At 49.2% G+C, this 12,210-nt stretch overlaps 1 protein-coding gene across 4 annotated transcripts; it reads left to right on the plus strand.

Annotated features, from left to right (window-relative positions):
- Positions 1 to 486: 486 nt before the first annotated feature.
- LOC111164139 (dehydrogenase/reductase SDR family member 4) lies at positions 487 to 12,118 on the plus strand. Of its 4 annotated transcripts, none has more exons than XM_089907479.1 (8): positions 489 to 666; positions 1,737 to 1,914; positions 6,189 to 6,290; positions 8,560 to 8,630; positions 8,726 to 8,777; positions 9,081 to 9,268; positions 9,660 to 9,715; positions 11,585 to 11,694. In XM_089907479.1, exons 1-7 carry the CDS (start codon positions 536 to 538, stop codon positions 9,691 to 9,693), a joined length of 756 nt encoding a protein of 251 aa, XP_089763605.1. In that variant the 5' UTR covers positions 489 to 535; the 3' UTR covers positions 9,694 to 9,715; positions 11,585 to 11,694. The 4 variants fall into 4 exon arrangements, with proteins under 4 accessions (XP_089763604.1, XP_089763605.1, XP_022409224.1 ...); XM_022553516.2 differs by having other exon boundaries at positions 490 to 666; positions 6,189 to 6,278; positions 9,081 to 9,215; positions 11,585 to 12,118; XM_022553515.2 differs by having other exon boundaries at positions 493 to 666; positions 9,081 to 9,215; positions 11,585 to 12,118.
- The last annotated feature ends 92 nt before the right edge of the window (positions 12,119 to 12,210 follow it).

A 12,210-nucleotide genomic window follows, 5' to 3' on the forward strand; every position in this document is an offset into this window, starting at 1 on the left:
CCTGCAGCCTCACCTGAGACCCTCACGTGGTGGGCTCCATGCGGGCTACGGGTCTCACCCCCATGGGCAATCTCAAAATATTTGCCCTCCTGTGGGCTGTCACAAATGTGGACCCACAATTTCTTGGAAAACAAAGTCCATCTTGAGGTTCTGGGAAGGAAAAGCAACCAACTCAAAGTCTCCTCTCCCCCAAGAAAAGACGTGGGCAAGCAGATGTGGAAGGAGGGACGGGAGGACAGGGAAGTCTACGGACTCCCGAAGGCGGGAGCAGCCCTACAGAGAACCGGAACCGACGGAACAGTCCCACACCGGCCGGCCGGGCCGAGCAGGGGACTGAGGGGCGCCGCGGCCACAGCCGGCTCCCTGCGCCAAGGGCCCGCGCGAAGCAGGGCGAGCTGTCCCGCTCTAGGACTGGTGGGGAGCGGGGAGGGGATCTGGCTTCCGAGCGGGCAGCCGGGAGGGAAGGTGTCTCGCCCCTCGCTCCGCCCCCTGTCACTTCCCCTAGGCGGCGCAGAACCCTGAACCGGCCGCCTCCATGCAGAAGGCAGGGCTACTGTTGCGTCCCTGTGCGCGGACGTGGAAGTCCGTGCGGATGGCCAGCTCCGCGATGGCGCGCCGGAACCCGCTTGAGAATAAGGTGGCCCTAGTAACGGCCTCCACTGACGGGTGAGTGCCCGAGCCCGAGTCTCGGAGGCCCCCGCTGTCTGCAAACAGGTACTAACTCCTTGTCCTTGGCCTCCCGTGCCCCATCTTCAGGCGTCACGTGTGGCCAGAGTCGGGCCGGGAAGAAAGGAACTACGTGGTTGGCCTGCAGTCCCCTCGGAATCGCCTCCCCCCCTAACCTTGCAATTGCCGGCCCTCTTGTCACTGCTGCCTCTGGCTCGACTGTGCCACCTGGGTGCTGCCCGCCCCCGTCAATCCCATCTCCCAGGGTTCTGGGCTGCCCGGGTCAACTAGCCCCACCTAGAGTCTGGGAAGACCAGACGCCAGAAATCCAAGACAGTCCAGATTCCAAAAATCCTATCCACTGCTGGCACCGACGGTGGAAATGTTCCAGACACCCCATTTTGGCACCCCACTAGTCTCATAGAACTGTGCCCCTTACCTAGAGGGGACACAAAAGCCATGTGTCCACATTCTTGTTTAGTTCAGTACATTTTGGCCTCTCTTGCCCAGCCCGTGTCTCACCAACCACTGTTGTCTACCCTGTTTCTCACTCCCACAGAACCCTGCTAGATGCCAGCTCTTCACAAATCTAAAATACAAGTGAATGGGAAATGCTAATGGCTAAATGCAAAATGTGTAACCCTTTCTCCCAGGGGAGTATGTAAAAAATGTACGTTTGTAACCGGAGACCCCCAGTTTCACATGTACCTGAGACTCTCCAGTCACGGACATAGCTGCTGCTTGTTATACCCCTAGCTCATCTCTCTCTCCTCAGTCCCTCCAGGGTATGGGGACTGTGACCCGTGGTGGCACCTGTGGAAGGTGATATCACTTCTGGGAACCTAGACTGAAGGCCAAAACCATAAGAAAAATAAGTAAACCAGTGCCAAAAATATGCTAAGCATGTCCATCTGTATGGTAATGGCTGTGTCATTAACCCTGTGTAACACATGGGGGTCCTACAGAGAGAAAGCTGGAATTCAAAGCCCAGGCAGTCTGATTCAGGAGCCCACGCTCTCACGCTCTTTTCCTGTACCAACTTAAAAGTCCTTATCTCTCTCTGCCCACAGGATCGGTTTTGCCATCGCCCGGCGTCTGGCCCAGGATGGGGCCCACGTGGTGGTCAGCAGCCGGAAGCAGCAGAACGTGGATCGGGCAGTGGCAACGCTGCACAGGGAGGGGCTGAGTGTGACGGGCACCGTGTGCCATGTGGGGAAGGGCGAAGACCGAGAGCGGCTGGTAGCTACGGTGAGCAGCAAGGATATGGGCGCAGAGCCAGGAGGTAGCAGAAGGGAGCCAGCCTGAGCAGGCTTTCCTGGACAACACGGGTGTAATCCAAGCCAGCACTGTTAACTAAAACACACCAGTGCGATCTGCATACCCACTCCAGTCCACCAGCACATTTTTATCGTTTGCCTTTCTGTCCTGCCTCCAAGAATCATCCCATCTCAGTCAGAGAATCAAAAAACCACGCTACTGTTTCAACCCTGCATTGTGCCTTGGGGCACCCCCCCCCAAAAAAAACAGCTGGTCCTGGCTTTCCAATCTAATTGGGCAGATAAAAAGGGTAAATACAATTACAAAATAGGTATTCCCACTCTGAGCTAATAAAAAATCAATCCCTGTTTTTCAGCTTATAAAGTCGAGTCTCCGGGAACCTACAGGAGGCAGCCCATCAGGTTTCAACCACCTACTGTGTGCCATGCACTTTGTTTTGAACCTTTTGCAGGTTCTCTCCAAACAACAACCCAAGCAAGGCCAGGATTAGTCTCCCTGTTTAAAGACTGGTTCAGAAAGCTGGATCAACATCACAAGGTCCCACAGTTAGTAAGAGAAGAGCTGTGAGCCAACCCAGAATTGCCAAGCTACCTACAGACTACCAGGCATTTCCCCATCAGGTCAGGCCTTAGGTGCCCACTTGGACTTTAGCCTCAAAGACAGTGTCTAAGCCAGTGTCAGAGCTGGTGCTTGGCACCAGTCTTCCAGCTGCGCAAGAAAATATGAACATTTTGCAAAGGAGGCTGCTCTTCCCTAGGCTCAGGGCACACCCTTCACTTCTTGGAGTAAAAGGGAGAATCTGCCCGAGAATGGAAAGCAAAGGATATTGTGCTAACAGAATGAAAGATGGTGAAATAATTTGGGTAATCTTAGACAAGGAGGACATGAAATGATGGTAGGTGGTGGTGTAGTAGACAGCATAAGGTTATTCCGTTTGTCAGGAGTCATTTGGCAAATGCTCAGATGTGCATTGGAGAGAGCCAACTGGGGGCCCAAGAAAGCCACCTTGCCTGGCATAGGCAGCTGGACAGAGCCTGAGATTGAGACCTTGATCCTCAGGGTGAGGGAGCCACCTGGGATCCTGGGCCAACTAGTGACTAGCTGTATGAAATGTATGTGGCCACTTAGTGTCAAAATCCTGCTGGGAAAATGACCTCTGGACCCTCACCAGGTCCACTTTACCGCTCTGGCCCAGAAGCGGGGTTTGAACTAGACCTTGAAGAGTGTGTGGGGCTGGGCAGATGGCATAGGGCCGGGATTCCAGATGACCCTGCAAAATGAGCAGACAGCCAAGGAGGGACGGAAGGGGAGAGGGGAGCATTGTGAACCCACAGCAGAGAGAGAGCACAGGCTTGAGAGGGCTGGTAGGAAATGGGCCGGGTGGGAAGGATGGGGGACAGGGGCCTCCGTGGCCTCCCAAAGGAGTTTAGACATTCTTGGAGGAAATAAGAAGCCATGTGAGGGTTTGAGCAAGGTGAAAATGGTTATTAAAGGACAATAATCTGGCACTGGGAGGAAGGATATATCGGAGAAAAGAAGACTCTGAGCCAAGGACATCAGGGAGGAAGCTGATGCTGTCACTTAGGTAAGAGCAGTGGCAAGTAGGACCAGAACAGATGTGCCCAAGAGACATTTAGTGGGAACCAACCAAGATTTTTTTTTCCTGGCTGGTGTCAAGAAATGGGAAATAGGAGGGATGAATCAAAATTGACTCTCAAGTAGTTTGAATGGCGAATGTCGAGTGGAGAATGATAGGATACTTGTTAGCAGTTTGAGATGCGTCCTGCCTATTGCCAGCCACTACCTGTGATGAGGGAAGCTGCTGCCCTGAGGATGGTTACTCCCCAGTGGCCTCCTAATGCACCTCAAAGCTTCTCAAAGATGTCATGAGCCGAAACCAGATTAGCTGCTTTTCCACTTGATTCTACTTTTTTAAAAAAAAAATAGAACTGGGCTTCCCTGGTGGAGCAGTGGTTGGGAATTCACCTGCCAGTGCAGGGGACACGGGTTCAAGCCCTGGTCTGGGAAGATCCCACATGCCGCGTGCAACTAAGCTGGTGCTCCACAACTACTGAGCCTGCACTCTAGAGCCCTCGTGCCACAATTACTGAGCCCGCAGGCCACAATTACTGAGCCCGTACGCCCAGAGGCTGTGCTCTGCAACAAGAGAAGCCACCATGATGAGACACCGGTGCACCACAAGGAAGACGCAACAAAGCCAAAAATAAATAAAAGAAATAAATTTATTTAAAAAATTAAAAATAGACCTGTCAGAACACAGAGTAGCAATCACACAATTTAGAGCAAGCCTTAGAAGACACCTGGGTGGTCATAGTAGCTTTGCCATTAATTTTCCAGTGTTCTCTGTCCGTTCAGGCAAAAGCCAGCCTTCCCTCCTCTCTATGCTGATAGGCCTAGAAAAAGAAGGGGACAGGATACACAGCAGAAGTGGAAAAGCGCTCCAGGCGGTTCTGCTGCAATCCACTATCTCCCCATCCCCAAACACACCCGCACACGGCCCAGCACACATCACTTTCTAACGCATACCGTGTTTTCCTCATCATGAAACTTACACAGAGCCAAGGCAGGTGACTGGGATTTTGTGCCGGGACATCAAACTTTAGAGAGTGCCAAGAGACTATTGATACAGGTTTGCAAAGATTATGTGATTTTAAAATTTGTTCAATTTACATGTTGACAGCCCAGGCATCCCCTCAGCAGTGTGGAAGCAACTGAGCTTCGCACCTAGTTAGCAAGAATAATTAGTTAAAACAGGAGCTAGCAGATTGTTAATAACACACCTCTGTGTGCCAAATCCGGAAGCACAAAGTTGGTGGAGGGCCCATTTAGTGCCGCTTGCCCAAGGCATCAAAATTCCCAATTCTGGGCCAATGCGAAGTCTGGTTGCAGTGTGGCATAATGTTGGCAGATTCTGTTTGGCTACTCGTTACTCCAACGCGTGTCTTCACCACATACTTACAATTTATTAAGGAGGTGAGATGTTGCCTCTCTTAGTTTTCCCAGTTTAAATCTCAGTTTCTGCCTTGAATCTTCCATGCCTCCAGGCCAAAAAAATAAAAGCAAGGGGTGGGGGGAAGGGAGAAATGGCTTCATAACCGAGTGTGGAACTGCTTTAAGCCCAGGCCGGCATCCTCTCCATCGTGGCTCTCCTGGGTAGCCAGTTTCATAGTGACCCCAACTCACTTTTGAAGGACTCTTATGAATTAGCTCTGGGTTAGAGTGTAAGTTCTGCCACCACTAACTAGCCTTGTGCCCTGAGCAAATCACTTCACCTTTCCCAGAGACTAAATGAGCAGGCCTCCTCTTCTTAGCTGGCCCTGATATGTCATTACTGAGCTATATGACCTTGAGAAATTAACTTCCCTGGACCTCAGCTTCATCACCTTCACCATGAGGACATTGGGCTAGGTGATCTCAAAGGCCTGAGTGGCAACTTTCTATAGGTCTAATTTTTTTTTTTTTTTTTGGCTGTGTTCATTCTTCGTGACTGCACGGGCTTTCTCTAGTTGTGGCGAGCGGGGGCTACTCTTCATCGTGGTGCATGGGCTTCTCATTGCGGTGGCTTCTCCTGTTGCAGAGCACGGGCTCTAGGCACGTGGGCTTCAGTAGTTGTGGCACACGGGCTCAGTAGTTGTGGCTCGCGGGCTCTAGAGCGCAGGCTCAGTAGTTGTGGCGCACGGGCTTAGTTGCTCCGCGGCATGTGGGATCCTCCCAGACCAGGGCTCAAACCCATGTTCCCTGCATTGGCAGGCAGATTCTTAACTACTGCGCCACCAGGGAAGTCCCTATAGGTCTATTTAAACTTGTTTCTCTGTTCAGGTACGTGTGGACAGGCTGAGTTTGAGATAATGGTAACTCATTCAAGGAGAACTGGACAGTAAGCACTGGGAGAAATGGGGCTGGGAAAAAAGAGGAAGGGTCTAGAAATGGACTTTGAGGTGACAGCTGAGGCCATGAGAATAAAGAAGCTCTCAAAGGGAAAGTGTAAAGAAAAAAGGGTCAGTGACAGCCTCAGAAGTGGGGGCAGGAAGAAAAGACTGCCAAAGAAATGAGACGACCTTAAATGTTTTAGCAGCAGAGCTTGGGGTGTTTTGGAGAGAAAATGTTTTAAGGAAAAGAGGTCATTTTGACAACTGTTCCTAAGAAGGAATTCTTCATCGACACTGATAAATGCACTTCCTTTACTGTCCTGCAGCCCTAACTCAGACCTTACTCCTCTCTAGGCTGTGAACCTTCACGGGGGTGTGGACATCCTGGTCTCCAATGCTGCCGTTATGCCTTTCTTTGGAAACTTAATGGATGTCACCGAGGAGGTATGGGACAAGGTGAGACGGGATGAGAGCAGCAGGGGGTGGGCCTCAGAAGACACACACTCAGTCTGGTTTTAGAATGTATTTGTCAAGTGCAGTGTAAATGTGAGGAATCCTTGCAATTTGCCACACGCCTGCAGTGCACCTGGTAAAGGGCGAATGGCGGGGTGGGGGGCTTCCTCTGTCCCTGCCCTTCTCTTTCATTTCTGCTTCTCCCCAGTTTTGTCTTCATTTGCTCCTTGCTAACCCGTCTTCTGCCTCCCTCCCCCATCTCCCCCACCCCCGACCCCGTGGGCTTATCCAGGCTCTTCTTCCTGGTTTATTTCCAGCAGACAGGGCAGCTAATATGCCAATAACTAGTACGCTCAGACTTACCCGCCACCCCTCCCCTTTTCAGCTGCCAAAAAAGAATGATTTTTCATTAGTTGGAAAACTTTAATAGCTGCTAGTTAAGTGAAATATCAATTCTCGTGAAATTAACTAAGTTGCTGCTTTATAACATACAGCCTTTTAAAAAGACCTGCGCTTTTTCCTTTTTAACTCCAATGTCTAGAACATCTGAGATCCAGATGTCTAAATTCAAGAACGAGAATATTAGTTTTCATGTGAATGTGTACAGTTACGTTATATTTATAATATATTTCACACACCTACATTCTTTAATTATAAAGCCTTAATTAAAATATTTGTCTTTCTTTACTGAGGTTAATATTCCCACCTGATTTGAAAATGCTAAATTTTTCATGTTCTCCCATGGTTTTGCTTTTTACCCTGACGTCATCCATAATTTCTCAACACTGAAGTTTAAGGATACTAAACTATTCTCGTTTATCAGTGTTTCACAGACATAGAGACCAAAGTGCCAAAATGCTCTTCAGTGAATCAGTTCCTGATTGATATTCTTCAAAGTAGAGAAACATCTTTCATGAGCAGTCTGAACGGAGACCACATGAAAACCAGTTATAAAACTAGTAATTTTTCTTTTTAGTTGGCTTTTTTTTTGAATTTTTGAATTCTATTTTATTTATTTTTTTATACAGCAGGTTCTTATTAGTCATCCATTTTATACACATCAGTGTATACATGTCAGTCCCAATCTCCCAATTCATCACACCACCACCACCCCTGCCACTTTCCCCCCTTGATGTCCATACGTTTGTTCTCTACATCTGTGTCTCTATTTCTGCCCTGCAAACCGGTTTAGTTGGCTTTTTTTTTAATATCACAGTATATCAAATCTAAATGCAATGGTTGATCCTTGATTGAACACTGGACTTTGAAAAACATAAGGACATTTGGGGGACAATTGGGGAAGTTTTATTATAGACAGTATATTAGGTAAAATCATGATTATCCATGTTAAATTTCTAGGGTGTGATAATGGATGGTGGTGTGGAAGAACATCCTTAGTCTTTGGAAATAATGCTAAAGTCTTTAGGGCTAGAGAATTAGCATGTCTGCAACTTACCTTCCAAGGGTAAGGAAAAAACTGCATAGGTACATAGATAGGGCAAATGGTACAAAATGTGAACCGTTGGTGAATGTAGGTAAAGGATATCTGGATATTCATTGTCCTTCTATTTCAACTTTTCTGTAAGAGTGAACATTTTCTAAATAAGAAGTTGCATGGGGGGTATGGGAGGGGACTATCCCAGCAGTGCCTGGAACAATGTAAACAAGGGTCATGCATTTGTTTTCAATTACACATGTGGGGTTTTGATTGTAGACTATGTTCCAGCTCCCCCAGATGTGCCTCCTCACGATCCCACTTGCCAATACATGTCCAGCCAGACAATCCATCCTGGAGGGCCAAGAGCATCTCACTCCCTAAGCTCAGAAGCCAGAAAAGTGCTGGAACAACCCCAAGTGCCTGAGGTCAGGCCACATTTCCCCTGAGAAACACGGCGCACTCTGGGGCAGGTCCAGGAAGCCGTCCAATTCCAGGCTCTCCCTAGTTGGAAGACACACAGAAAATCCAGCTCAAGTCCAAGGCAGCCCTGAGAGTTCAGCCCCATTCTGGGTCAAATCATACTTAGGAAACAAGCTGAACCGGGCTCCATTCTTCCACACCCGAACCTAATGTGTCATCCTCTAACTGAATAAACCAGGGAAAGCCACCTCTCCCTGGGCCTCGGTTTCTTCACTTGTAAGGCCAAGTAGATCACCCCTAGGATCTCTGCCAGCCCTAACAAACAGATCCTGGGAACCACACTCTCACTCCCCATTGCCCTGCCTTGTGCCGCCCTCTTCCCTCATGCCGTTCCCCCTCTTCTCTCTATTGCAGATTCTGGACATTAATGTGAAGGCCACAGCCCTGATCACAAAGGCAGTGGTGCCAGAGATGGAGAAACGAGGGTACAGAGAGCAAGAGGGAGCCTGCGTTCGATGGGCCCCATGAAGGCTGAGGGGAGGGTGTCCATGGGAAGAGGGTCATTCTGTTCTTTTTCCAGAGGCGGCTCAGTGGTGATTGTGGCCTCCGTAGGAGCCTACAGACCATTTCCTGTAAGAACCTCCTTTTCTGCTACTTTTATCCCTTCCTCCATCCTATACCTTCTACCCTTCCAGTCACCCTAAGACGTTTGTGTCCCCTTTTGGAATCACATCACCAAGTACCTTCCAACAAAATAGAGGCCTTGCCTCCACAAACGCTAACCTAGGGGAGGTTTAACCACAAGACAGTTTTCTAACTGGGACCCTCCATTACAAGAGATACCCTATTATCTGTTTATAACCCTTTATATCTTATGTTAAGAACCAAGAATGAACTGGAATTGAAGAGAATAACCCATTCTCTCCTTTCCCCAGGGCCTGGGCCCTTACAATGTTGGTAAAACAGCCTTGCTGGGCCTCACCAAGAACCTGGCCGTAGAGCTGGCCCAAAGGAACATTAGGGTGAACTGCCTGGCACCTGGACTCATCAAGACTAGCTTCAGCCGTATGGTGAGGAAGGGGAGTCCTGCATCCCACTGGGACCCTAAAAGGCATCTTCTCAGGTAGAAAAGCCCAGCTCCTTGGTCCTGAGCTCCCAACCACTTCTACCCCCATCTCTGCACTTTTCCATATCCCCACTCCATACCAGCCACGTGTCCAGACCAGACCCCCACATGATCCTTTCCTGAGGTGCACAGTGAGACTGAGGAATTCAGATACCACTCAGGCCATTTCATATCTCCTTAAGTAGGTGAGACCTGGGGCGACCCAGGAAAATGCCTCACTAGAGCTTGAAGAGAATGGAGCAGAAGAGGGAAGAGGGTAGAGACTGGGAGCTGGGAAGGTCTAGGAAGTGAAGGGGGTGCCTCTCCAAGGCCCTTTCAATTGATGTGAGGGCAGGCAGTTTCTCCCCTCGCTGTCCCTCACAGGAAGAGATTTCCCTTTTTCCTGCAGTTGTGGGATGACCAGGAAAGACTGGAGAGCCTAAAAGCAACCATGCAGATCAAAAGGTAAGGCTGGGGGCTTCCCTGGTGGCACAGTGGTTGAGAATCCGCCTGCCAATGCAGGGGACTCGGGTTCGAGCCCTGGTCCAGGAAGATCCCACATGCTGCGGAGCAACTAAGCCAGTGCGCCACAACTACTGAGCCTGCGCTCTAGAGCCCACAAGCCACAACTACTGAGCCTGCGTGCCACAACTACTGAAGCCCGCGCGCCTAGAGCCTGCGCTCCACAACAAGAGAAGCCACTGCAATGAGAAGCCTGTGCACTGCAATGAAGAGTAGCCCCCGCTCGCTGCAACTAGAGAAAGCCCGTGCACAGCAACGAAGACCCAACACAGCCAAAAATAAATAAATTAAATAAATAAATTAAAAAAAAAAAAAAGGTAAGGCTGTCACAGGGGAGGGCGAGGAGGGATAAAGATGGTCCCTCACAGCCCATGGCTTGCCGACTCTCGGTCCTGCAGGCAACACAGGCATGCTCTCCTCTGCTTCAAACACACAGATTTCACAAGTTCTTGAACACAGCATCACTACAGTGGCGTGTGCAAGGAGTCTGCTTCCACTGCAAAAACGAAACACAGAGGCATCCAGGTTTAGCAGAGCAGAGCCCTGGGGGAGGCCCTGACCCCTCTCTCCACCTGGGTGTTTGCCTCCACCTCTGGGCATCCCTAAGGATGAGGGACCAAAACCAAAACCAAAGCATGCTTTTGTTAGTTCCCCTTGAATAAAAAGTCATGTGTCCGAAGCTCAGGTTAATGATCCTACAATCCAAATAAAAGGAATGAAGAGCTTTACCAAGTCCCCAAACTCCCCTTGCCTAAGAAAACTAGCCTCTTCCCCAAAGGGTTGGCCGAACTGTTCAGGTACCTTCATCTGGCTCTCTTTCCTCTAAGTTCCCTGCCTCTCTCCAGCTTCTGGCTTCTGGGAACTCTCTTGTCTTTAGCTCCTCCGCCTTGTCTCCTCAAGGACACATACCAGCAATGCCTGCTTGAGGGGGGAGACACCCTCAAGTGCTCCCAAAGCCATTCTGATGTCAGGCATGAGCTGCTGGCCTAGTTCACAACTCATTAATAAGTCAGGGTATTGTCACCCTTGAGCCACAGTGAATGATCCTGCCCCATGCTTCTCAGTCTTGGATGCACATTAGCTGGGGTGCTTGTGAAACCACAGATGCTCAGACCCCACTCCCAGAGATTCTTTTTTAATTGGTCCGAGGTAGAACCTAGGCATCTTTGGCGGGGGTGGGGGTGGGGATAGTTAAGCCTCTCGGACGACTACAGTGTGCAGCTAGGATGGAGAACCACTAATCCAGGTCTTCTAGGTTTGAGGTACCCACTCTACCCACCTCTAGAGCATTCTATAGCAGTTAGGTTAAAGTGTTCCCTAACTATGCAGTCACTGATACAAACATTGAGAATTAGCACAGTCTCACAAAATGACTTTAAGGGACAAAAATAGATTCCTGAAAAAGGTGTCTGTGAACTGAAGCTGTACAAATGGAATCATTTTAAACAAGTCATTTACTGTCTCACAGACTCCCTGACATTTGAATAGTATGCACACATGTGAAACAAACTCTTTGAAGAGTGAAATAGCTGCTCACAACGTTATCTATATAACTTTGGATTTTGATGTCCTGAGTTCTCTAAAAAACAAAGTATCTCTATATTATATGAATATAATGTGCAGTGGTTTTTGCAGAGCACAGTATTAATGCTTATACTGAACTATAACAGCTTATATTCATGGTAACCCTATTACTGCCCCTACCCTATGGGCAGTACACTGGTCCTGAAAAATCACCTGATACTTCTTGATTAAGCAAATTTCATTCCCAGGTTGATTTTTACTCCCTTCCTTTTTTCCCCTCCTCCCCAGGATAGGCAAGCCAGAGGACTGTGCGGGCATCGTATCTTTCCTTTGCTCTGAAGACGCCAGCTATATCACTGGGGAGACGGTGGTGGTGGCTGGAGGGATGCCATCCCGCCTCTGAGGACCTGGAGAACATCCACCAGCACAAAGATTGGGCTCCATCTCCTGGGTCCTGTTCCAGCATCCATCTACTGGCCTTTCCCACCTCTGCCTAGCGTACTGCTCACCTTACACCCTAACCCCACCCCCCCATATCAATTCTGTCCTGTGAAAAGCTCCAGCATTCTCTGGGGTCAAGGTGTGGTTATGAGGATTCTCACTGTTGCTGTGGCCTTGGATAAAGACTTCCCTTGAGAGCACAGGGCAGGCCTGCTGAGAGGGCTTAGTCTACGGCGGCAAAGACTAATATTTTTTTTCTGGGCATCAGAGGAATTTGAGGGAGATGGGAGAGAAGGAACCTGGAGTGGAAGGAACAGGGTTGGAAATTAACAACTCGCAAATGAGGTCCAAATAAAATACAGATCATCATGATGCTTTGAATCAATGTGTTCGTTTTTCAGTGTAGGGTGCATAGGTGTGGTAGCCGAGCAGAGAGCATAAATCTGAGTGGACTGGATTCCCCTAAGATCCCC

The sequence above is a fragment of the Delphinapterus leucas genome, chromosome 2, assembly GCF_059928025.1.
Source record: "Delphinapterus leucas isolate spDelLeu-1000000601 "Yukka" chromosome 2, BTC_Dleu_Yukka2, whole genome shotgun sequence".
NCBI lineage: Eukaryota > Metazoa > Chordata > Mammalia > Artiodactyla > Monodontidae > Delphinapterus > Delphinapterus leucas.